Source organism: Neofelis nebulosa, chromosome X (genome assembly GCF_028018385.1).
Source record: "Neofelis nebulosa isolate mNeoNeb1 chromosome X, mNeoNeb1.pri, whole genome shotgun sequence".
Lineage (NCBI taxonomy): Eukaryota > Metazoa > Chordata > Mammalia > Carnivora > Felidae > Neofelis > Neofelis nebulosa.
Window position 1 is genome coordinate 41162585 of NC_080800.1, and position 26886 is coordinate 41189470.

A 26886-nucleotide genomic window follows, 5' to 3' on the forward strand; every position below is an offset into this window, starting at 1 on the left:
GTGTGCAAGTGGGGGAGGGACAAAGAGAGAGGAACAGACACAATCTGCCATGGGGCTCGAACTCAGGAACCATGAGACCACGACCTGAGCCGAAATCACAAATTGGGCGCTTAACTGCTTAACTCACTGAGCCATCCAGGTGCCATACCTTATGTAACTGTGGTACAATATCAAAACCAGGAAACTGGGGGCGCCTGGGTGGCTCAGTCAGTTAAGCATCCGATTTTGGCTCAGCTCATGATCTCGTGGTTCGTGGGTTCGAGCCCCGCGTCTGGCTCTGTGCTGACCGCTCAGAGCCTGGAGCCTGCTTCGGATTCTGTGTCTCCCTCTCTCTCTCTGCCCCTCCCCTGCTCAGGCTCTGTCTCTGTCTCTCTCTCAAAAACAAATAAACGTTAACAAAATAGTTCTATGTCATTTTATCACGCGTAGACTTGCATATCCATTGCTGTATCAGGACACAGAACTTTTCCATCACCACAAAGATCTCTTTCAGGCTGTCCTTTTATAGTCACACTCCCTACCTCTACCATGCCTAGCCCGAGGCAGCCACTAATTTCTTCCTCGTCCCTATACTTTTGTCATTTCCAGAATGCTATTACATGAAATCATACAGTCCGTGATCTTTTGAGGTTGGATTTTTTTCCCCACTCACCATAATGCCTGTGAGATCCATCCAAATCATTGCGTGTATCAATAGCTTGTTCTATTTTATTGCCGAATAGTATTCCATGGTATGGGTGTTTGATTAACCGTTCACGTATTGCAAGATATTTTGGTTGTTTCCAGTTCGGGGCTGTTACAAATAAGATTGCTACGGAGAATTGTGCACAGGTTTTTGTGTGAACGTAAGTTTTCATCTCTCTGGGATAAACCCTCGGGAATAAAATGGCTGGGTCGTATGGTGATTGCAACTTTGGTTTTATAGGAAACTGAAACTGTTTTCCTGAGAGGCTACACCATTTTATATTCCTACCGGCAATGTGGGAGCACTCCAGATTTTAAAAGAGAAACCAGTCACTGATGATGAGACAAATATAGTCTCTGAGTGGGTGCAGAACACAGTGATAAGCAATCTGGGAGAAGGGAAAAACTAGAAAATTGTGTAGGTACATGAACGCAGAGACTCCCATGCTTTAAGAAATACTGGCAAAAATCTCTTACCTTCTTTAAACTGTAGCCGGCATGGAAAATAATCGGAGGCAGGAGAATGTTGAAAAAGACCTCTGGATCAAACGTTACCTGAAAGTTTAAAAAGAAAAAAAGTCAATTTCCAGTTTAGTACCAGTTGGTGCTATAATACTTGCTTAATATTTTAAGCCACTGACTAAAGTTTCAATGTTTAAAGCAAATAAGACAGATGTGAAAAATCATGGACTCATCACAACAGAGAAGCCACTCCTGCTCTTGGTGTGTTCTTTAATACATATTAAGAAACAACAGTTTGGGGCACCTGGGTGGCTCAGTCGGTTAAATGTCGGACTTTGGCTCAGTTCATGATCACACAGTTCATGGGTTCGAGCCCCCGCGTCGGGCTCTGTGCTGATGGCTCAGAGCCTGGAGCCCGCTTTAGATTCTGTGTCTCCTTCTCTCTCTCTGCCCCTCCGCCACTCGTGCTCTGTCTCTCTCTCCCTCAAAAATAAATAATCATTTAAAAAATTAAAAAAAAAAAAAAACAGTTCAGTGCGATCTGAGATTTCCCAGAAAGCTTCGGGCCAATGGTTTGGGGGGTTTTTTTGGCCAATGTTTTTAAACAAGAAATAAAAAGCTTGATTTTTATCAAACCTTTATTCAAGGTTCCACTGCAATAGAAGATGCTGTGATGGTTCTTTATTAATTTTCTGGATCCTCCCACAGATTCATTTATAGACATGATTCTACTGAATTTAAGTCTCTTTTGAGGATCAGCCTTTTGTGAGACTTGATGTTGCCTGGATCAAAGTCTACAATGACACTAGAGGCTTTCTGAACATCAACGTAAAAATTCAACAGCTCTAGGGCGACTGAAATTACCTTCTAGGCTTGATACGGGGAAATCACCCTGAAACTATTATAAAAGAGCAAAATCTTATCACATCTAGAGAAGAATGAAGCAGTCTATAAACCTCCCCAACTTCAAGAATTTGTTCATATTGGCAGATGGACGGGCTCTTACTGAAATTAATCTTAAAGCTTCACTTTAATTATTAAAAGCCAAGTTAGCATGTCTCTTTAGAAACTGGAAATGTTAAGCAGCCTAATTAAAACTGCAATGCTTCTGGGCACCTGGGTGGCTCAGATGGTGAAGCATCCGACTTCGGCTCGGGTCATGATCTCGCGGTCCGTGGGTTTGAGCCCCGCGTCGGGCTGTGTGCTGACAGCTCGGGAGCCTGGAGCCTCCTTCGGATTCTGTGTCTCCCTCTCTCTCTGCCCCTCCCCCGCTCTCACTCTGTCTCTTTCTCTCTCCAAAATAAAATAATCATTAAAAAAAAAAAAAAAAAAAAAAAAAGCTTCCTAAGCCAAACTGAGAGCCAGGAATGTTACCAATGCTCCAGGAGTCTGAAAGGATTTCTCTCGCCAAGGTCGACATGGAGTCGGAAAGTCAAAACACCCCTGGCAGGGCCGCAGTGGCTGAGTGTCCCCAGCTCACCTTCCTCAATATGTCATTCTGCTCTACGCTGTTGATCTTGCCAGGGCTGATTTCTCCTTTCAGGGTGTATTCGAAGAACTTCCCACTGACGTTCACTAATAAGGTGCTGAAGGCCCTGTCTTCCTGAGTACAGCTCACTGACTTGTCATGACCACCAGTGGCGGGGGTGCCATACCTCAGGATCACGCCCACGATGAGCCCTGCAACAGAGTGGGAGAAAAAACAAAAAACCACATCAGGCCTGGGGAAAGACAGACAGAGAGCAGGGAAAGAGCGACACGGTCGACCGGCAACAACGAAGAAGCCCAGGAGTCATCTCGGAGCCCAGGGACAAGGTGTGTATTTAAGAGCGGCGGCGTAGTCCTTCCGAAGGGTTAACATCCTCTCCTACAAGTCCCTCGGCCACCAGGAGGACGAAGTAGGACAGTACCTTCCCGGGTTATTACGGCGCCGAGTAATTTTCACGAGTGATCACATCTCACTCCTCGGGCTTTTGGCGGAGGAACATGCAATGATAAGGAGTACAGTGTTTTTCTGCCAAGGACAGCACAAAGCACAGCGTCTGAGCTTTGATCTGGTCCGGCAGCCTTCAGGCCAGTCCTGCTGCCGTCTGCCAGCACGGACTGGGCCGCAGGAATTTCTAGCTCCTCCGAATGTAACATTGCTTTGCCACACACCAGAGGGAGGGGGAGGGGGGTATAAAAAAAAGAACGAAAGAAAAGAAATGCTTTGGTTTAGGTCGTTTCAAGTACTGGGTGGAGGAAGTCATTACGTCCCTTGGGGAGCTGCGCAGCACAGTGCAAATGCTTGCAATCATGACTCAAAGGGTGTAGAGCTGGCTTCTTAGACCTGTGGCTCTAATACAGCTCAGATAATTAGCTGCAAGTCTTATTTTTTTTTAATGTGTATTTATTTTTGAGAGAGAGAGACAGAGCGCGAGCAGAGGAGGGGCAGAGAGAGAGGGAGACCCAGAACCTGAAGCAGGCTCCAGGCTCCGAGCTGTCAGCACAGAGCCGGATGAGGGGCTCGAACTCACGAACCGTGAGATCCTGACCTGAGCCGAAGTCGGACGCTTCACCGACTGAGCCGCCCAGGCGCCCCCTAGCTGCAAGTCTTTAAGTCTCATAGCATTCTTAGGAGGGGTTTCCCATTAGGAAAAAACAAAAAAACAAACCCCAGCAAAATCGTGTATAAGCATCTGATTCCACAGTGAAGGAATGTTGTCCCCCTGGTCCTGGACATGTGACATGTGAAGAAAACATAAATCACCACGAGACACTTTCTATGATTCTCTTTTAGGAGGAAACCTTCAGATCTCTCTCCGTATTCCATTCTCTGCCATCTCATTTTGCCATTAATGGAGAAAGTTCTGTGAGAACAACGTTTACTGTATTCTGTGCATAATGTTCTATAACGTCTCTTATCACCAAGACACAGGAGAACCCACAAGACATTGCTGAAGAATAACATATGAAATCTAGAAAAACACAGGTCCTTTAGCCAAACTCTGTCTGTACTGCATTATTAATTATTATTATTATTGGGGCACCCGTGTGGCTCAGTCGGTTAAGCGTCCGACTTCGGCTCAGGTCATGATCTCGCAGTTTGTGGGTTCGAGCCCCGCGTCGGGCCCTGTGCTGACAGCTCAGAACCTGGAGCCTGCTTTGGATTCTGTCTCTCCCTCTCTCTCTGCCCCTCCCCTGCTCACGCTCTGTCTCTGTCTCTGTCTCTGAAAAATAAATAAACATTTATTATTTTTTTTTCCTTCCCCTCCCCCATGGCCTTCTGTTAAGTTTCTCAGGATCCACATAAGAGTGAAACCATATGGTATCTGTCTTTCTCTGTATGGCTTATTTCACTTAGCATCACACTCTCCTGTTCCATCCACGTTGCTACAAAAGGCCAGATTTCATTCTTTCTCATTGCCATGTAGTATTCCACTGTGTATATAAACCACAATTTCTTTATCCATTCATCAGTTGATGGACATTTAGGCTCTTCCCATAATTTGGCTACTGTTGAAAGTGCTGCTATAAACAAAAAGAAGTTATAGAGGGAGGGAGCCAAAACATAAGAGACTCTTAAAAACTGAGAACTGAGGGTTGATGGGGGGTGGGGGGGAGGGTGGGTGATGGGTATTGAGGACGGCACCTGTTGGGATGAGCACTGGGTGTTGTATGGAAACCAATCTGACAATAAATTTCATATTAAAAAGAAAGAAAGAAAGAAAGAAAGAAAGAAAGAAAGAAAGAAAGAAAGAAAGAAAGAAAAACATTTAAAAAAATCTTTAAAAACATGTCAGCTGGTGAAGAAAGAATCCCTGACTTCACAGGCATAGGACTAATATCAGGGAAGAATTTCGTTTTAAACTTTTAAAGAAAGCAAACATGGATGAAATTCCTTTGACATTTAATAAGCTTAAAACAAGATGGCGAGGGGCACCTGGATGGCTCAGTCAGTCAAGTGTCTGACTTTATAGCTCATGATCTCATGCTTCACGAGCTCGAGCCCTACTCTGTGCGGACAGCTTGGAGCCTGGAGCCTGCTTCAGATTCTGTGTCTCCCTCTCTCTCTGCCCCTCTCCTGTTCTCTCTCTCTCTCTCTCTCTCTCTCTCAAAAATAAATAAAACATTTAAAAAACTTTGTAAAGAAAAAATACCAACTTCCTTCACAACTGCCAACTTTTCTAATTTTTAAAAAAGACATAACAACAACAACAACAACAACAACAGCAAAATAACCGCTCTCTACAGTTTATATATATGCCCATCCAAAAACTGGTGGTATGAGGAGGAATTTAATTATGGACAGAGTGTGGTTCAAAAACCCCATGAGGCCATTAAAGAAGTTGGCCTCCATTAGTCTGGTGCCAGTTCCTGCTTTTGTGATTGAAGTTGTTGGGAAGAGAGTTGAGCAAGTCAACACTCAGCTGTAATTCGAGACAGCCATCCACCTGCTGTGATATTTAGATGTCTCTATTAATAAAAGCCTTTGTTAAGGAGCTGGCGAACAGGTGCATGGATACACTGTTCTCCTCTAATGAGATTTCACTTCCATCCTATGAGCCACTGGGAGTAGATGATTGCCAGTTCTGTCTGGCTACCACTGTGGGCTTGTTTGCGGCACCCTCAGAGTTGTTCTCAGCTTGAAAGCTTCATCTAACATGCTGAGAAGAGAAAGCACTTCATTCCACACCCAGTTACACGGTGTGCGAAGAAAGCGAATACAATCTTGAAAAGTTTCCATTTGTAATCACTCTCTATTTCCTGCTCTCCGCCTCAGGCAATTACTGATCTACTTTCCTATCTCTCTAGATTGGCCTGTTCTGGACGTCCCATATAAATGGAATCATAGGGGCGCCTGGGTGGCTCAGTCGGTTAAGCGTCCGACTTCGGCTCAGGTCATGATCTCGCGGTCCGTGAGTTCGAGCCCGGCATTGGGCTCTGTGCTGACAGCTCAGAGCCTGGAGCCCATTTCAGATTCTGTGTCTCCCTCTCTCTCTGCCCCTCCCCTGTTCATGCTCTGTCTCTCTCTGTCTCAAAAATAAATAAACGTTAAAAAAAATTAAAAAAAATAAATGGAATCATAAAATAGGAAGCCTTTTGTGTCTGGCTTCTTCCACGGAGCGTCATGTTTTCAAGGTTCACCTGTGTGTAAGGAAGGTCTTAGTACTTCATTAGTTTTGATTGCTAAGTAGTATTCCATTGTAAGGATATACCATACATATTTTGCTTATCCATTCACCAGTTGATAAGCATTTGGGTTGTTTCACTTTTCTGCTATTATGAATAATGCTGCTGTGGATATTTGCATACAAGTCTCTGTGGATATAGGTTTTTCATGTCTCTAAGGCAGATACCCAGATACCATTTTGTGACAATCCCTTCCCCCCCCCCCCCTGAGCAATGAATGAGAGTTCTAGCTGCTCCCCACCTGGTAAGTCTTGATGATACACCAGAAAAGCTGTGAATCGCCACACGGCCAGCCTGGGAGTAATACTTCCCTGCCACAGGATGACTTTGATGAAAGAAGTAAAGTGAGCCCATAGCTCTTTAAGACCCAAGTTCTGTCTTGTCCCGACCAGTATATGAAACAGTAAAATAGTGAAAATCAAGCCCGTCGGTCAAGAGTTCGGCCTCCAATCCAATGCCCCTCTTCTTTAGCAGCTGACATTTCTGAGGTTTGATTAAGACCCAGATGGAACACGTTTTTGTGATTCAAAGCCACTATCCGTTATAAGTAGTGTCCCCAAATATGGAATGTCACAGTCAGGAATAAGAAGAAGAAGAAGAAGATTTTAGGTCTTAGAGATCTGCTTAACAAAAGCAGACACGGAGAAACCGTTACACTGTCCCATGAACTTCTTGGAAGAGGTTTTTAATTTTTTTTAAGTCTATTCATTTATTTTGGGAGAGACCAAGACAGCATGAGTTGGGGAGAGGGAGAAAGAGAGGGAGAGAGAGAATCCCAAGCAGGCTCTGAGCTGCCAGCACACAGCCCGACACGGGGCTTGAACCCACGAAACCGCGAGATCATGACCTGAGCAGAAAGTAAGAGACACGCACCTGACTGAGCCACCCAGGAGCCCCATGTGGAACAGGTTTTTATTGGAAACTAGGCGCAGGGAGGTAGACATGGCTTGATGGCTGAACTTTTTTAAATTTTTTAATTAAAAAAATTTTTTTAATGTTTTTATTTATTTTTGAGACAGAGAGAGACAGAGCATGAACAGGGGAGGGGCAGAGAGAGAGGGAGACACAGAATCCGAAGTGGGCTCCAGGCTCTGAGCTGTCAGCACAGAGCCCGACGCGGGGCTCGAACTCACGGAGTGTGAGATCATGACCAGAGCTGAAGTCGGACGCTCAACCGACAGAGCCACCCAGGCGCCTCAAGAACTTGATGGCCGAACTTTTAACTAGAGGAGTCCAATATGGTACCCACATGTAGGCTGATTACGGCTTGGAGCCTGGAGCCTGGAGCCTGCTTCAGATTCTGGGTCTCCCTCTCTCTCTGCCCCTCCCTTGCTCATTCTCTGTCTCTGTCTCTCCCTCAAAAACAAATAAACATTAAAAAATATTTGAATGCTTTTAAAATAAAATTCACAGATAGGTTTGAGCGGAAGATAATGGGAGGTCAGCAAATCCCTGGATTAGGTCTGAGGACCTTTCAAACTACGGCGCTGGCTTTCTGCTTTAGATCAGGTATATGATTTATTGGCTTCTGCTTCATACTCTGACATTTCCCAAAATGAAGGACAGAACCTGTGGGCTAAGTCGTCCCTCAACACATTTTAATTGCTGTGCTGTATATCTCTCCTTCGATTAAACACATCAATCAAATCCACGTCAATTGCCAAGGGACTAGACTACAAAGGTTACCACAGCAGATTATCACACACTTCCCTGACCTGTCTGCCACTCTTTGAAGGCCCAGCCGAGACTTGCAGATGAACATCAACTGCCCTTTTAAATAAATTAATCAATCTTTCCTCTGAGCGTCTGCCTGGAAGTCTCTCCCCGACTCTGTCTTTCCCTAGTCATCCCCCACAGGGTTTACTCCGACTTTTCCTTCAAGTCACAATATAGTCCTCACTTCTTCCAGGCAGGGAAGCCCTTCCTGACACCTCAGGACGGGGCACAGTCCACAACCAGGGCTGTCGTCACAGCATTCGACATGAAAGATGCTCCTTGGAATTGTTCAAGGCACACATACACAACCATATGTGGCCGCCCTCTTCATGAATCATCTCTAGAACACGGTCTCTCCTGCGCTCTGAATGCCTTTTACCTGCGTGTCCCCCAGCCCCGGGACTAATTTTCCCGAGGGCAATGCTCAGTGAGTGCTCACCAGCCATTCCTGCACCTGACCCACCATGGCCACGCAATAAATGACGGCAGACGATGGGGACGTTCGTCAGTAGCCATCTGTTAACCAAGAATTACCTCATGTGAGTTATAGAAAAAGATACTTAGTTCTGAACTCTAAGAAAGCAACTACAATTAGTTTCAACCTCTTACCTACCATAAAAATCCAAGAACGCCCACACTGATCAGCCTTTAGAATTGGGCCCAAATTAATGACCACAAGTCGAGTACTCTCACGGGTTAAAAACCTTCCAACGGTCTTATGAGGCGTATCATGGAATCCACCTTCCTAGAGGCTCTGAAGTTACGTAACGTTGCAAATAAAACAGATGCGCTGATCGTAGTTACCTTAGACAGCCATGAAACTGGGACACACGACAGCAACCACATTTGCCGCTCATGTTACTGGAATCACTGAGGGATGGCCGAGTCTTAAACGGAAAGAAATGCAAACATATGGACACACACGAGTGAGGAGGTAGGGTTTTTGATAACACCGGGAAAAGAAATGAACAAAATAGAGCTTGTACTTACCTACGTTTTAACTGAGGATGGTCTATTTTTGAAAATTAAAGAAAACAAAACCCATTTAAGAATTCACCTGAATTCAAAGGCTAGCAAACAAAAAAAGTTGTCTGCTGTAGAATGAACTGTGTTCTCTCGAACTTCGTATGCTGAAGCCCGAACCCCCCCCCCCCCCATGGGACTGTATTTGGAGATAAGGCTTTTAAGGAGGAAATAAAGGTTAAATGAGGTCATAAGTGGGGCTCTGCTCTGATAGGACTGGTGGCCTTATAAGAAGAGGAAGGGACACCTGCTCCCTCTTCCCATGCACACGTACACAGAGGAAAGGCCACAGAGGACACAGTGAGAAGGTGGCAGTCTGCAAGCCAGGAAGACAGGCCTCACCAGAACCCAACTGGGCTGGCACCGTGATCTTAGGACTTCTAGCCCTCAGAATTGTGGGAAATAAATTTCTCTTGTTTGAGCCACCCAGTCCGTGGTATTTTGTAAACAGCAGCCTGAGCTAATACACTACCTTGCTGAGAAATTCCAGGTGGCTTCTCTAAACTATCAACAATATCCTTTTGGCTAATGCACACCTGACCGCACCACTAGGAAACTTTTCTTTCACAGATGAGAAGTTAGGATCCCACTGCTCTAACACAGGGTCCTTAACCCTTACTCCAGAGATGGTTTTTGTCTGTCTTTCCTTTTCCCATATTGACCTCCCGGCATGAACTCAGACTTTTGTAGAAAGTATTATCCTAGGGCACTAAGAAACTACCATACCTCTGTTCTCCCTGGTCAGAACTGATGGGGCCAGACAAGAGATAAATTTCCATTAATGCTTTTAAAACATCATCTTGGGAAGATGCTGAAATGTGTTGTGTTTAGAAATCTAGTCGTAGGCCAACAATACATAATTTTTTAAAAATGTTTATTGATTTTGAGAAAAGAGAGAGAGTGAGAGAGAACATGACGAGCAGGGTAGGGGGCAGAGAGAGAGGCAGAGAGGGAATCCCAAGTAGGTTCTGCACTGTCAGTGCTGAGCCCAATGCGGGGCTCAAGCCCACAAACCAGGAGATCCTGAAATCAGGAGTCGGATGCTTAACCAACTGAGCCATCCAGGCACCCCCACAATACATAATTTTTAACTCAGATGATCAATGCAACAATTCTAAAAAAGGAGGACAAAGATTTAAATTTAAATGGATGATTACATATATTAGTAAGTTAGCTATAATAAGACTATAAAAAACTTTATTAGGAAATATGTCAGATACCCCAAAATATAAGTAGAGTATATGTAAGGGGAAAGAGAAATATAATTAGGTAAGAACACATGGGGGTGTTCAAAGGTACTGGTAATTTTCTGTTTCTTAAGCTGGAAAATAAATACAGAGCCATTTATTCTATTTTTTAGCTTATATACACTATTTTGTATACTCAATGCAGTTCACAAGAATTTATCAGGATAAGGGGCACCTGGGTGGCTCAGTGGGTTAAGCATCCGACTCTTGATTTCGGCTCAGGTCATGATCTCCTGGTTCGTGGGATTGAGCCCCGCGTCGGGCTCTGCACTGACAGTGCGGAGCCTGCTTGGGATTCTCTCTCTCCCCGTCTCTCTGCCTCTCCCTCGTTCACACTCTCTCTCAAAATCAATCAATACACGTTTAAAAAAAGGGAACTTAATCAGTAAGAATGGTCTACCAGACATCTCTGTGGCTATCACTCAGTTCGATAGCACACTGCCAAGAGATCTAAGCACGCTTCGTATTCTTCCCAGTCAAGACGTGAACTTGCCCCCCACGCCCCCGGAAACTACTACCCTGAACTGGATGTTCACTATGCTCTTAGAGTTTAATTGAGGCCATACGTTGCCGAATTTTGCATGTCTTTGAATTAATTACGTGTGATGTGAATTATTCGGGGACTGGCTTTTTTCACCCCATAATACGCTTATGAGAGTCATCCATACTGACATCCGGCTCTGGGGCAGGATTCTCACTTCTTGAAATTCTAATTTGGTTCTTTTGCAAATATGCTGGACTTTTTGTTTGTTGACAGAATCTGCACTGAGGGGTGACTATGTTTACGACCGTCACTTCTGCACTCTGTGACTACTGGTCGCTTACTCCAATCGGCTTCATGGGGTGGATAACAACACACTATTGTAAAAGGCTCAAATGCTTCCTGCAAAGGGTACCGGCTAAATAGTGTCCCTTCACGTGGCAGAGTCTGTAACCACTGTATTAAAAAGAATGCAGCAATGCCACATCCGACTGTGGCTCAGGTCACGATTTCACTGTTGGTGAGTTCAAGCCCTGCGTCGGGTTCCGCGCTGCCAGCTCAGAGCCTGGAGCCTGCTTCAGATTCTGCCTCCCTCTCTCACTCTCTGCCCCTCCCCTGCTCACACTGTCTCTCTCTCCCTCTCTCCCTCAAAAATAAACATTAAAAACTAAAATATATAAATAAATACAAATGACAGCTAAATACTAAAGGGGAGCCAGGCCATTTCCTGCCTCTCTGCTCTTGGCACCTGCTGTCTATGCTGCCCAGTCTGTCTCCCAGTTCCCACCATGCCCTGCCCCCCCAACCCAACCCTGTCTACCTGGTCACTTCCTATTCATCTGCAGGACTAATCTGAAACCACACCAGCTTTGGCACAAAGTTAACCGCTCCTTCCTCCGGGCTGTTAGTGCGTGTCTATTCTCCCCAGGAGACGGCAAACTCCACGGAACCCAGCACAAAGTCTGGGACGCAGTCATCGTTCAATAAATGTTTGCTGAAAGAATGAAATAACGAAAATCAAAAACTGTGGGGCGCCTGGGTGGCTCAGTCGGTGAAGCGTCTGACTTCGGCTCAGGTCATGATCTCGCGGTCCGTGAGTTCGAGCCCTGCGTCGGGCTCTGTGCTGATGTCTCAGAGCCTGGAGCCTGCTTCCGATTCTGTGTCTCCCTCTCTCTCTGACCCTCTCCTGTTCATGCTCTGTCTCTCTCTGTCTCAAAAATAAATAAATGTTAAAAAAAAATTAAAAAAAAGAAAAAGAAAATAAAAAACTGTAATGTGACTACAAATAATGCTAATAGATTACACACATATGGAAGCATCGGTTCCCCAAACTGTGACCATATTGCCCTTTCCCCCCTGCAACTTACATCTAGGGTTTGGCAGGCAACAAAGTGGCATCTGAAAAAGATTGCTTTTGTATTTGGGGTGCAATTTCTTGAGTCATGAAATTGGTATCTGGGAAGTATCCAAAGTCAACAACCAGAGGCGACATTAATGACACATCAAGAAACACGTCACACCATGCGCCCGGCAAAATCTTTTATGTGTTTATGAGGGCAGAATAAAATGTAATTACTCGGTAGTTCAAGTTTGACCCAGCTCGAAACTATATCGTATTTAACAGCCTACTTGGTAAAATTATTTTATAACAAAACACACACTGGAGAGGCTATAACAGAAAATATGGGGGCTCCTGGCTCGCTCAGTTAGAGGAGCATGTAACTCCTGATCTCAGGGTCATGAGTTCAAGTCCCACGTTGGGTGCAGAGTTTACCTAAATAAACTTAAAAAAAAAAAAAAAAGAAAGAAAAGAAAATCTGTTTTTCGTCCTTCTGAGAGCTTGTACCGAACAGGTGTATGCTGTATTCCAGGAGGAGAGGGCTTTGGGCTGGGTGTTAAGCAGGCATGGAGCATTTAGCCTTCTGAGCCCCCCCCCCCCAACACCACACACACACACACACACACACACACACACACACACCCGCCAGCCTGGGAACACATAACTAAGGATAAAGCCAGCCAAAGTGACGACCATCATAAAACAGGCACATAAAGGGGCGCCTAGGTGGCTCAGTCGGTTGAGCATCCGACTTCAGCTCAGGTCATGATCTTGGGGTCCACTGAGTTCGAGCCCCGTGTCAGGCTCTGTGCTGACAGCTCAGAGCCTGGAGCCTGTTTCAGATTCTGTGTCTCCCTCTCTCTCTGCCCCTCCTCCGTCCGCACGCTGTCTCTCTCTCACTCAAAAATGAAATAAACACTAAGAAATCAATCAATCAATCAATCAATGCATGCATGCATGCATGCATGTCAGGGCGGGGCGCCTGGGTGGCTCAGTCGGTTAAGCATCTGACTTTGGCTCAGGTCCTTATCTTGCAGTTCGTGGGTTCGAGCCTCACATCGGGCTCTGTGCTGACAGCTCAGAGCCTGGAGCCTGCTTCAATTCTCTGTCTCCTTCTCTCTCTGCCCCTCCACACTCACGCTCTGTCTCTGTCTGTCAAAAATAAAATAGACATTAAAAACTAAAAAAAGAAAACCAGAGGCATAAAAACATGACGCGGTAAGGAACAGAATAAATAATTCTTTCAGGTGAAACAAGTAGTAGAGGAAAACTTCACAGAGAAGGTGGCTTTCTCAGTTGGGCCTTTCAAGATGAGTCAGGCTTTCGTGGATGAAGGAAGAATGAGGTGTGAGCTAGATTTCAGAGAAAGCCCTCGGCATGATGTGGGGGAAGCGAACGTTATAGCCAGACCAGCGTGGCTGGAACACAGACCATGTTAGGAGAAAGAGGAAGGGCAGAGACCGTGTGCCAAAAGTGAGGTTGGCTTGAGCTCACAAGGACAGACTTTATTTAACCCTTTAAGAAGGGGCATGATCAGGCCTGATGTTTAGAAGACACCGTAGCAGCACCATGGAGACGGCTGCAGGAAGAGAGAGGCTACAAGTATAAGAACTTTATCAAGCTTTCCTAAAAGTATCATGCCTCTCGGGAAAAAAAAAAAAAAAAAAAGATAAAAATCATTCTTCGAACTAAGAGAAACCCTACGTTATTTCACATTCCTCCACATCTCTCTTTTGTTCAAGTGCAAGTTATCACTCAGGATCACACAGATGGGACTCAGAATGCTCTGAAATCAGTCACCCATCCAAACGTACAGATTAAGACAGATTTCTGAGACGTAGAGACATACTAACCAAATGCAGTTGTAGGGACTTTATTTGCATCTTAATTCAAACTAAAAAAAAATCAATTGGGGAAATGAGAACTCACTGGATATTTGACAAATATGAAATTACTGTCATTTTTGAGGGGTAATAAAGGATTGTGGCTATATGCGTGTATATATACACACATATTTTTCATATATATGAGAGTGCACACAAATTGAGGGAGAGGGGCAGAGGGGCAGAGAGGCAGAGAGAGAGAAAGAATGCACAGACCCTGACACGAGGCTCAATCCCACAATGTTGGGATCATGACTTGAGCCAAAATCAACAAGTCAGATGCTTAACCAACTGAGCCACCCAAGTGCCCCTTGTAGCTGTGTGTGTGTGTGTGTGTGTGTGTGTGTGTGTGTGTGTATACATGTATTTAAAGATTCTTTATCTTTTGGAAATAAACACTGAAATATTTACCAATAAAATCTGTGATTTTGTAACCACTGAAGTCTACTCCTGAAACCAACATTGCACTGTATGTTAACAAATTAAACTTGAAATTAAAAAAAGTTTTTTTTAAAAGTTGGGATTTTGTATCAGCGACGTGGGTAGCTGTGAGGGGTACAGGTTAAACAAGATCGACCATGAACTGGTAATTAACGAAGCTGGCCAACGGGTACATGGGTTGTGGTTTACTATATTTCTGTGTGGGGTTTTGTTTTGTTTTGTTTTGTTTTCATACCGTGAAACAGTTCTCTGACGCGAGCCGGGCATCCCACAATTCAACTCAATTCTGACACCATCTGCCTGGAGATGACGTCAGTTCCCACAGGGTAAGGGCTCAGTCCCACAAGACTGTCCCCCCTCCCCCCAGCCCACTTCACATGCCAATCACAAGTCCAGGTGGTCACCTGTGCTTCTGACCAACCGGCTACAGATGAGAACTGTGGATCAGAGCTCCCTCTAACCCTCCCCTTGGATTCCATTCATTTGCTAGAGCGGCTCACAGAACTCAGAGAAACATCTTACTTACTAGATCACAGGTGTATTACAGAAGGCTAGAACTGGGGGAGAGCCAGCTGGAAATGATGCACGGGGCTGTGTGGGGAAGGATCCAGGAGCTTCTAGGCCCTCTCCAACTGCGCCACTCTCCCCAAGTGTCCATACATTCACAACCCAGAAGGTCTCTAGACACTAGCCTTTTAGGTTTTCATGAAGGTTTCGTTACATAGGCATGGCTGATTAAACCATCGGCCGTCGGTGAGTGATTCAACCTCCAACCCCTGTCCTCTCCCCTGGGGTTGGGGGTGGGGGGAAACCTAAAGTTCCAACCCTCTAATCACAAGGTGGGTTCCCAGTCCCAGGTGCTTTCCTAAAGTCCCCTCATTAATGTGAACTCCAGTGTTTGAAAAGGCTTTTAGGAGCTCTGTGCCAGAAACAGGATTTATTTATTACAAATCACAATACTAGGGTCTCGACTTTTATGTGTTTGGAATTTTCCATAATAAAAAAATTTTTAAGTAAAAAAGTCATCCAACCAACACGAAGCTTTAAAGCAGTGATTCCAGGGGCTCCGGGGTTAAGCGTCCGACTTCGGCTCAGGTCACGATCTCACGGTCGGTGAGTTCGAGCCCCGCGTCGGGCTCTGCGCTGACAGCTCGGAGCCTGGAGCCTGCTTCGGATTCTGGGTCTCCGTCTGTCTCTGCCCCTCCCCTGCTCTCGCTCTCTCTCTCTCTTTCAAAAATAAATAAACATTAAAACAATTTAAAATTTTTTTTTCAACGTTTTTTATTTATTTTTGGGACAGAGAGAGACAGAGCATGAACGGGGGAGGGGCAGAGAGAGAGGGAGACACAGAATCGGAAACAGGCTCCAGGCTCCGAGCCATCAGCCCAGAGCCTGACGCGGGGCTCGAACTCACAGACCGCGAGATCGTGACCTGGCTGAAGTCGGACGCTTAACCGACTGCGCCATCCAGGCGCCCCTAAAACAATTTTAAAACAGTGATTCCAGCAACTGTAGCTCCAGCAGTCTTTCCACCTCCCCACCCCCACTCCAGACACCCACAGCCAAATCCCCCCAACACCTCAACCTCCCCAGGTGTAAGAGGTAGCTGTCACTCCTCCCTGTGAACATCCTTGTCCCTGTGAGTGCCAGATCCCTGTGAGTCAGCCCCATGTCATTCACCCACAGGCAGCCACCTATAATACACTGTGGCAACCATTCTTCTCACATGGATTTTTCTGGCAGCCTCCTTAAGCCGCCCTGCATCCACCTCATGCTCCTCTCGTCCATCTACCTCCAAACCACTGCAAGGATGGCCACTCTAAAATAAACATCTCTGCCTACCTTGTTTGTTTGGTTTTTTTTGGGAAGTAACTTTAATGTTTATTTATTTATTTTTTTGAGAGAGAGACCGAGCATGAGCAGGGGAGGGGCAGAGAGAGAGGGAGACACAGAATCCGAAGCAGGCTCCCGGCTCTGACCTGCCAGCACAGAGCCCGAGATTGGGCTCGAACCCACAATCCGTGAGATTGTGACCTGAGCCGAAATTGGATGCTGAACCGACGGAGCCACCCAGGTGCCCCACATCTCTGCCTAGCTTAAAGTCTTTCCGGGGCTCCTCACCATCTAGGAAACAGAAACCTCTGCTCCCTGGCAAAGCCCAATCTGTTGATCTCTTTGTGTTGTCTGATAAGGTCCTGAGGTCTTCCTGATGCCACCTTAGCGACTTCAGTCTTCACAAAGGACACAGACTCCATTTTCGAGCTGAATGTCTGAGTCGTGCAGTGAACGGCACAGTAGTGGGTCTCCTGAGGCGGGGTGGCCGGGCAGCCCTTACTGAAAAGCCAGAGTCACCATTCAGCCAGCGTCCTCTCAGTTCTGTACTCATGCCAAGGCCTGCCTGACCGTCCCCATAGGAGATGGGCTTCAAGGCTCATATGTTCACAGCAGCTGGCTGACTAGATGGGCAAAATGTGGCCACAAACCAGAAGTTTTCTCTGTGAGGCTAAATGGTCTGTTTAAGGCTCGCACTCAAACCCAATCAGCTGGAGCCTGCTTCCGATTCTGTGTCTCCTTCTCTCTCTGCCCCTCCCCCGCTCATGTTCTCTCTCTCTCTCTCTCTCTTTCTCTCTCTCTCTCTCAAAAATAAATAAACATAAAAAAAATTATAAAAAAAATAGGGCAGTCAACAAGAGTGATAAAAGTCCTGCCCTATGTGGGCTTACATTCTAGTAGGGGAAAGAATGCTTTAAGCTTACATTCTAAAGATGTGTGTGTGTGTGTGTGTGTGTGTGTGTGTGTGTGTGTGTGTGTGTTTTTAAAGTAATGTCTACACCCAAGATGGGGCTCGAACTCAAAACCCTGAGATCAACAGTCATGTACTCCAGGGCTCCTGGGTGGCACAGTCAGTGAAGCAACCAACTCTTGATTTCGCCTCAGGTCATGATCTCACAGTTTGTGAGTTCGAGCCCTGTATTGGGCTCTGTGCTGGAAGCGTTGAGCCTGCTTGGGATTCTCTCTCTCCTTTTCTCTGCCCCTCCCTATTTGTTCTCTTTCTCTGTCTCTCTCTTTCCCTTTCTCAAAAAAAAAAAAAAAAAAAAAAAGAGTCATGTGCTCCATTGACTAAGCCAGCCAGGCATCCCTAACCTCACATTCTAGCAGGGGAAAGAATGTTTTAAAAACAAGGCAAATAAATAGTGCATTATGATGCTAAAGAGGAAAATAAAACAGGGAAGGAGCACAGGTGGTGTTGTGGGAGGTCCTGGGACTGGACAGTGGTGCAACATCACAGAGCAAGGACGGAAACAATGCCGATGAAAAGAAAGGGTAACAAACGCTCATAAATCTTCTCATCTTCTTGCCACTGTGTTCTCTACCACTTATTTTTTTTTCCGTGTTTTTAAAAACAAAATGCCCGTGCCTTATTTAAACCAACCAAAAATGGCGTTTGGCTCATCATTTGCCAAACATGTACTGAGAACCAGCCTACGTATAAACAAACCCGTGTAAAGTGCTGAAAGCAATGTATACCAGGGCGAGTGCACGATGATTTCTGTCCTCTGAGAGGCCATCATCCCATTGAAGGTTATGTTACGGTAGTGGACGTTCACAGTCCTTAGGGGAATCATCAGACAGTCAAATGCTGTGTGGGCAGGGAGGTCACCACACCATCTGGAAAAGTCTGTTGCAAAATATACTGTGAAGAAGAAGTCAGTGGAATATGGCAAAAAAAAAAAAAAAAAAAAAAAAAGATCGGAACGAGCAAAAGGGGAAAGAGAAGTAAAAGAAAACACTAAGGCCTTGAGCTTTAGGTGGCTGGCTAAGATACGGACAGCATTTCCAGAAGGGAGAATGTCCAGTGGGAAAGCTGGTGTTAAAAATGGGAAGCGTAGGGGCACCTGGGTGGCTTCATCAGTTTAAGCATCTGACTTCGGCTCACGTCATGATCTCACGGTTTATGGGTTCGAGCCCCGCATCAGGCTGCATGCTGACAGTGTGGAGCCTGCTTGGGATTCTCTGTCTTTCCCTCTTTCTCTGCTGCTCCCCCACTTGCCCTTTCTCTCTCTCTAACAAAAATAAATAAACTTAAAAAAAAATGACACCTACACTGTCATCATCTACAGATTCCAGAGCACGGCACGTTCAGGGGGAAACGGCCCAAACAATGAGAACATTTGCCTCCAAGGAAAAGAATGGGATAAATTTATTTTTTTTTAATTTTTTAATGTTTATTTATTTTTGAGAGAGAGAGAGAGAGAGAGAGAGAGAGAGACAGAGCATGAACGGGGGAGGGGCAGAGAGAGAGGGAGACACAGAATCAGAAGCAGGCTCCAGGCTCTGAGCTGTCAGCACAGAGCCTGACGTGCAGCTCAAACTCACAAGCCACAAGATGGTGACCTGAGCCGAAGTCAGACGCTTTACTGACTGAGCCACCCAGGTGCCCCAAGAATGGGATCAATTTCTATCCAAGAATAAGGAAAGGCCTTTTTTTCCACTTGTATTTTCTTGGGACTTTTGCATGTTGCACTGTGATCTGTATTATGTTCCCCCAAAATTCATTTAAATAAGTGATGAGCTTCAGGACTATATTGTGGGAATTCCATACAAGACTAAATAGAAAGACCTGTAAGCCAGCTACATAAACATGGCATCTGACGCCATGGATCAGGGAGTGAAAGAAATTGATCAGATCAAGGTCTGGCCTCTGGGCATCTCCACGTTTAAGCAAACAGAATGAAAGCAGGGACAGCTGGATAGCGAGAAGACCCTCCTATGTGCCAGGAAGAACCTCACTCAAAAATACTTCTAAAAGCATCATGGAATGCACTTGGAATGGTGGGGGCAGAAGTGAGGGTCCCCAAGATTTAAAGGTAAGAGAATGAAGGTTTTCTCAGCCAGCAAAACTGCCATATGTTAGATGTGACTGGCAAAGTGTGGAAGTAAACCAGGAGATCAGCGGCCCATGTGCCCTGAAAAGCCTGGGGATCCCCAGACCACAAAGTGACCCAGATGGAATGCACCTGAGATTCATCTGGGGGGAGTCCAGTGTACTGTGTGATATCCAGTTTGAAAAATACCGTGAAAAGAAGAAGAAAAGCAAATCTCCAGAAGTCAGATGGTAAGATAACCCACATAACCACTGGCTGACAGAAAGGATACGGTGCCTCACCTAAACCAGTTTCAGCGGGGAGAGGGACAAGGCTGTCCCTAAGGAGACAGACCCATCGGCCGTTTCCAGTCTAGATATAAGCAGATCACAACCAACTGCTTCTGTTTTTATTCCGTCTTCTAAGCAACCTTCTGACAACAACTTGGGATCTACACAGAGGGATCTGCTGCTTGTCTACACAGAGAAAACAGTCTGCTCTGTCTGAACTTTGCACTCTGGTTAGGTTCAGACTCTCTGAGCCTGGTGAACATCAGCTTGGCCCTGAAGGACAGAGTCCCTCGGGCTGCTGACAGTTTCAGCTTTTGAACGGGCGACATCACTGTCTAGGGTCTGGGCCAAGGTACATCCTACCGGTGTGGCCTCTTGCAGCCTGCCAACCTTCTGCTGGTGACATCTGTGCCACAGGCCTTAACATCACACTGCAAAAGCGTCTTTTTCCCGTTTCCATTTTGCAGCTCACTCTTATCATGACAACTATGTCTGTTTTACAGGGGACCCGATAATACCAATATTTTCTCCAAATCCAGTCACTTCACACACAGACAAAAGTCACTGTTAAGAGCCATCAGAAGGGGCCACCCCTAGGTGGCTCAGTCAGTTGAGTATCCAACTTCCGCTCAGGTCATGATCGTATTTGTGAGTTCAAGCCCCGCGTCGGGCTCAGCTGACAGTGAGGGTCTCACAGCTCAGAGCCTGGAGCCTGCTTCGGGTTCTGTGCCTCCCTCTCTCTCTGCCCTTCCCCATTCTCTCTCTCTCTCTCAAAAATAAATAAACATTAATTTTTTTTTTAAGCCATTAGGAAATAGCTGGGCCTAAGCAATCACAAAAAATCTCACACTGTTAAAAAGCCATCGGGGCGCCTGGGTGGCTCAGTCGGTTAAGCGTCCGACTTCAGCTCAGGTCACGATCTCACGGTTTTTGAGTTCGAGCCCCGCGTCAGGCTCTGGGCTGATGGCTCAGAGCCTGGAGCCTGCTTCTGATTCTGTGTCTCCCTCTCTCTCTGCCCCTCCCCTGTTCATGCTCTGTCTCTCTCTGTCTCAAAAATAAATAAACGTTAAAAAAAAAATTAAAAAAAAAAAGCCATCATGAGGGGCCCCTGGGTGGCTCAGTCAGTTAAGCACCGACTTCGGCTCTGGTCATGATCTCGCAGTTCGTGAGTTCGATCCCCGCGTTGGGGCTCAGAGCCTGGAGCCTGCTTCGGATTCTGTGTCTCCCTCTCTCCCTGCTCCTTCCCCACTCTGGTCTGTCTCTCTCTACCTCTCAAAAATAAATAAACATTAAAAAAATTTTTTTTTCAATCACCACGTACAGACATCGCCATCGCTCAGCACTGCCTGTCCTACTTGGACACAAATGACTGGGAACTGCACACAGGAGAGAGAAAAAGCCGGCTGTACCTTTCCTCTCCCTGGTTCCATCCCATCCCTCTGCCCCTGCGGTGCCCACCACCCACTTTAGCCTACGCCCAGGCCAAGGTTTACTAAATATACATATCCACAAATATATAGTATTCTTTTGCTTTTGCCTTTTTTTTTTTTTAGTTAACAGGTCCAGCTGCTGGGACAAAGACCAAAATAACAGAGGCTTACGTGAGACGGGAGTCCACTTTTCTCTCCCGTAAGGGTCAGAGCGTAAACACTGCGTGGGATGAAACGGTGGCGCCCCTGTCCTCCTGCTCTATCCTCCACTGGGGGCGCCCTCACCAGCGGGCCCACATTTCAGGGGAAGAGAATTGAGGACGGGACGAGGAAAGACCGCCTCGAAACTGGGCACACTACTTCTACTCACACCCCACTGGCCACGCCTCGGTCACGTGGTCACATCTGGCTGCAAGAGAGGTGACAAAAGAAAGTCTTCTTTCCGGGAAGCCATGTCGTCTCCTCCTCCTCCCCCTTCTTCTTCTCCTTTTTTTTTTTTTTTTTTTTTTAGTTTTATTTAGTCGACTAATCTCTACAGCTGACATGGGGCCCGAACTCATGACCCCAAGAACAAAAGTCGTATGCTCTTCTGACTGAGCCAGCCAGGTGCCCCGCCACTTCTCCTTCTAAAAGATCGTTCCGGGGCGCATGGTGCCACATTTCCCTTTCTTCCCACTCGACGTCATGTTTTTGGGAGTTACCCATGTTCAAAACAGCAGTTCATGCACAGACACTGCTGCTCAGTGCCATGTTGTGTGTCCTACATGACAGGCTTTCTTTAGAATTTGGGATCTATATTCTAAATGTGGTGTATCCATACACCACGTTTATTGAACCATTCCCCTATTGTTAGACACTTGGGACTTTTTAAAAGATTTTTTTTTTTAAGTTTATTTATTCTGAGAGAGAGAGAGAGAGAAAGAACGCGAGAGTGGGGGAAGGGCAGAGAAAGGAAGAGAAAGAGAACCCCAAGCAGGCTCGATGCGGGGCTCGAACTCACGAACCGTGAGATCATGGCCTGAGCCGAAATCAAGAGTCGGACGCGTAACCGACTGAGCCACCCAGGTGCCCAACCCCTGGGACTTTTAAACCCACTCCATTTACAAAGCATTTGGATCACATCAGGAGAAATGTTAAATTAGGTAAATGCTAACGTATGGGTCAGTCTCAGGTACAGGCTAATTGTTTTGTGAAGCCTTTCAAGTCCCCTCCAGCAAGCCAATTAAAACAAAAATTGGTAATATTAAACTATATAGAAGGAGGAGTTAATTTTATGGCCCTCCTTGGCTTTCTGTTATTGTAATAAAGCATTAAATGGTGTTCTGGGTTTCTTGACAACTGAAAGAGAAAGAAAACATTGTGCAACACTCGATTCACATCATCTGAACAAAGGGAATAAGCCTGTTATGAGAAATAAATGCTTGATCCTAATTCTAAATGTTTTTTTTTTAACGTTTATTCATTTTTGAGAGACAGAAAGAGACAGAGCATGAGCGGGGAAGGGGCAGAGAGAGAGGGAGACACAGAATCCGCAGCAGGCTCCAGGCTCCGAGCTGTCAGCACAGAGCCCGATGCGGGGCTCAAACTCACGAACTGTGAGATCATGACCTGAGCCGGCGTCGGACACTCAACCGACTGAGCCACCCAGGCGCCCCGCTTGATCCCAATTCTAAAATGAATCTGTCCCATGAGCCCTTATCTAAAGCTCAATTAGCAAAAAGAGAATAACGTCTTTAACAACCAGTTATGTAGCAAATGTACAAGGCTTCTCCAGGAGAATGTTTTCGTTGGTGGACCCTTAACGAGCAGAGGACTTAACATGAAAATATTTTCTTCCAAGGGTCAGGTTAGCTCCCAGGTTCACGTCAACATGGGATTCCTGCCTGGAAGGGGACACCCATGAGGATGTCAGGAAAGGCTGATTTCCCCTGGAGCCTGGTGGCTTCCCAGTGGTTCGGTGCTTTTGGAGGCCATACTATTAGGGACTTCGGTCTTATTAGGGGATTTTTCCTCTCTTCTGTTAGCTCAAAGTTAGCTCAAAGTTTCAAACCATTTTGGAGAAGTGAAAAGATACTGGTTATGTCTGTGAGTTTTTTTCATGACTGTGAAGCATCCAGATATGGTATCTTCTTTTCATTTTTACTCATATTCAGTATTTTTCCTAAGCCACAGCTCTGATACATTACCCCAGTGTTGTTCACCTCTTCCTATTACTGTAGTTTTCCCCAAATAGAAAAAATATACTTTAGTATGTTAAGAGACAATAATTATTATTTTTTTTTTTTGAGAGAGAGAGCATACGTGAGAGAGGGAAGGGGCAGAGAGGGAGAGACAGAGAATCTTAAGCAGGCCCCATGCCCAGCACAGAACCCAATGTGGGGCTCGACCTCAACTGTGAGATCATGACCTGAGCTGAAATCAAGTCAGATGCTTCACCGACTGAGCCACCCAGGTGCCCCTAAAAGATAATAATTTCACATCAACCCATGCAGAATAAGAAACACTTATTGGATATCTACTTGACTCTAAGGGTTTTATTTCTAACATTATCTCTTAATTTTCACCACAACTTCCTGAGGTAGGTGGAGTATTCTTACAATACTTTATAGTTCAGAAAACTAAATTGTTAAGAGTAAGGAACTTGCCTAAGGTCACATAGCTGATCCGGTCACAGGAACTATAGGATTCAAAGGCATGTACTTTAATTCCGAAGCAAAAGTTCTTTCTGTTATTTCCTGATGCCTCCCAGATGACAAGTGAATTACAGGTAAGATTTTGCTCAGCTTAATGAATAACGTATGTGCTTATTGTAGTGAACGCCTTAACCTTCCCTCAAAACATGCTACCCTGATCTGGTCGTAATGAATACATCCCCTGTGTCTTATTTCCTAGTGTGCTCTACAAGGACCTCTCCCCTTGGGGTGCCTGGGTGGCTCAGTCGGTTAAGCGTCCGACTTTGGTCAGGTCATGATCTCAGGGTTCATGAGTTCGAGCCCTGTGTCGAGCTCTGTGCTGACAGCTCGCAGCCTGGAGCCTGCTTCCGATTCTGTGTCTCCCTCTCTCTCTGCCCCTAACCCACTCGCATTCTGTCTCCGTCTCTCTCAAAAAATAAACATTAAAAAAAATTTTTAAAAAAAGGACCTCTCCCCTTGATCTGACCTGACAGGTTTCATCAATGCCTCCACACTTACGGACCACACATTTGTTCAACGAGTAAGTTTTCAGCTCTTACTATGTCTCAAGCATTGTTCTAATCCTTGGGGATATATATCAGTGAACAAAACAAACAAATTTCTGCACTCATGGAACTTTACATTCTGCTAGGAGGGAGAAATTCTCTCAAGTTCCTTAGTCATGTTGATATCTCATTTATCTAAACAAATACCCTACATATTATTTGAAAACAATCAATATGTATTTTCATCACAGATTAGCCCAGTTCTTATGTTATTCCACACCCCTAACTAGACTGTAAACTCCTTGAGAACTAGGGTCTATAGATTTCTTTTTTTTTTTTTTTAATTTTTTAATGTTTATTTATTTTTGAGACAGAGAGAGACAGATCATGAGCGGGGTAGGGACAGAGAGAGAGGGAGACACAGAATCTGAAGCAGGCTCCAGGCTCCAAGCTGTCAGCACAGAGTCCGACGCGGGGCTCAAACTCACAAACCATGAGATTGTGACCTGAGCCGAAGTTGGACACTTAACTGACTGAGCCACTCAGGCGCCCCTAGATTTCTTTTATATTCTATTCCCACATGGAATAGCATAGTACTAGACGTACAGTAAACACCTGACTGCCCCAACCACTGCTAATTAGCTAGTCAACCTTGGGCAAAATTGCTTGGGCCTTCCTGGCAGCCAAAGTTAAATGAGCTCTATTTGCCAAGCCAGCATTGACAGGTCTACTTGAGTGAGATTAAGTAGGTGAATTCCTGCTTCAGTTTGAATCTCTGCTTCTCAATTACTAGTTTGATGACTTCACTTCTAATACCTGTTTCCTCTGTTTTTTCTTTCTTTTTTTTTTTAACGTTTTACTTGTTTTTGAGAGAGTGCAAGTGGGGGAGGGGCAGAGAGCGGGGACAGAAGATCTGAAGCGGGCTCACTGAGCCGACAGCAGTGGGGTGGATGTGGGGCTTGAACTCGTGAACAGTGAGACCACGCCCTGAGCTGAAGTCGGATGCGCAACGGACTGAGCCACCCAGGTGCCCCTCGGTTTCCTCATTTGTAAAGCGGGTATGTTAACAAGAGTACTTGCCTTGTACTGTCGTTGATCTCTGTAAGTGTAAGAGTCATGGTGCACTTGGGTGGCTCAGTCGGTTAAGTGACCTACTCTTAATTTCAGCTCAGGTCATGATCTCACGGTTGGGGAGTTCAAGCCCCAAGTTGGGCTTCGCACTCACAGTAAGGAGCCTGCTTGGGATTCTCTCTCTCTTCTTCTCTCTCTCTTTCTCTCTGCCTCTCTCCCTCTCCCCCCCACCCCTCTCAAAATAAATACATAAACTTTAAAAAAATACTTAAAAAAAATGTAAGAGTCGTGGCTCAGAATCCACTCACATCAAGGGGGGGAAAAAAAACCCAGAAGCTCTGAAATAAATGTGGACAATAAAAAACCAATGTGATCAAATATCGAATGGTATTGAACACATGTAAAATGCCCTATCAGAACAGATAACTATAGAGGTCTCCCACTATGTACTTTCTCCTCATCCTCTAATCAATCCTACCTGTCATCAAAAAGTCAAGAAAAGGGGCACCCAGGTGGCTCAGTCGGTTGAGCATCTGACTTCGGCTCAGGTCATGATCTCGTGCTTCGTGAGTTCAAGCCCCGCATCGGGCTCTGTGCCGACAGCTTGGATCCTGGAGCCTGCTTTGGATTCGGTGTCTCCCTCTCTCTCTGCCCCTCCCCTGCTCGCATTCTGTCTCTCCCTCTCTCTCTCTCTCAAAAATAAAATAGACATTCGGGGCGCCTGGGTGGCGCAGTCGGTTAAGCGTCCGACTTCAGCCAGGTCACGATCTCGCGGTCCGTGAGTTCGAGCCCCGCGTCAGGCTCTGGGCCGATGGCTCGGAGCCTGGAGCCTGTTTCCGGTTCTGTGTCTCCCTCTCTCTCTGCCCCTCCCCCGTTCATGCTCTGTCTCTCTCTGTCCCAAAAATAAATAAAAAACGTTGAAAAAAATAAATAAATAAAATAAAATAAAATAGACATTAAAAAAAAAGTCAAGAAAAAAAATTCCTTAACATGATCTTTAGGGGCAACTGGGTGGCTCAGTTGGTTAAGCAACTGACTCTTGATTTTGGCTCAGGCCATGATCTCATGGCTTGTGGGATTGAGCCCCAAGTTGGGCTCTGCACTGATAGCACAGGGCCTGCTTGGGATTCTCTCTCTCCCTCTCTCTCTCTGCCCCTCCCCTGCTCTCGCTCTCTCTCTTCCCCTCTCTCAAAATAAATAAACTTACAAAACATTACCTTTAAATTACTGTCACTACAACAGCCTGATTTTCTAAACTTTAATTGAATGTTACACTAAGTACACCATGGACGAAAGGTATCTGGAGGGGGGGTGCTGGGGCTTAACTGCAGTACATATTATTTCTTGGTTCTCATTTTTGTCAAAGTATAAATTTCAAAGAGTCAAAAACAAGAGTCTCACAAAAATAAACAGTGAGCAAATGTCAAGGACATTTCACTATTTCATTAGGAGACAAACAGAATGGTAAAAGCTGGTGCCTCAGAGGAAAAGAGAGACCACTATAGATGCTCAATGCTGGAAAAAAAAAAAAAGACTGCTACGTTAGATTTTAAAACACTGATTTCTATGGTCTGAATGTGTCCCCCACCCCAATGCATATGTTA

The 26886-nt window shown here is 45.6% G+C and overlaps 1 protein-coding gene across 3 annotated transcripts in view; it reads right to left on the bottom strand.

Annotated features, from left to right (window-relative positions):
- The window catches only part of SLC9A7 (solute carrier family 9 member A7), a 133998-nt gene that overhangs the window by 67418 nt on the left and 39694 nt on the right, over positions 1-26886 (bottom strand). For all 3 annotated transcript variants that reach the window (XR_009257223.1, XM_058713961.1, XM_058713962.1), the window contains exons 2-3: positions 2627-2826; positions 1162-1239 (exon numbers count right to left, since the gene is read on the bottom strand). Coding sequence is in view for 2 of the 3 variants with exons in the window: in XM_058713961.1 (XP_058569944.1) it covers positions 1162-1239; positions 2627-2826 (278 nt within the window). In the remaining variant the exon portion in view is untranslated. The remainder of the gene's footprint in view (positions 1-1161; positions 1240-2626; positions 2827-26886) is intronic.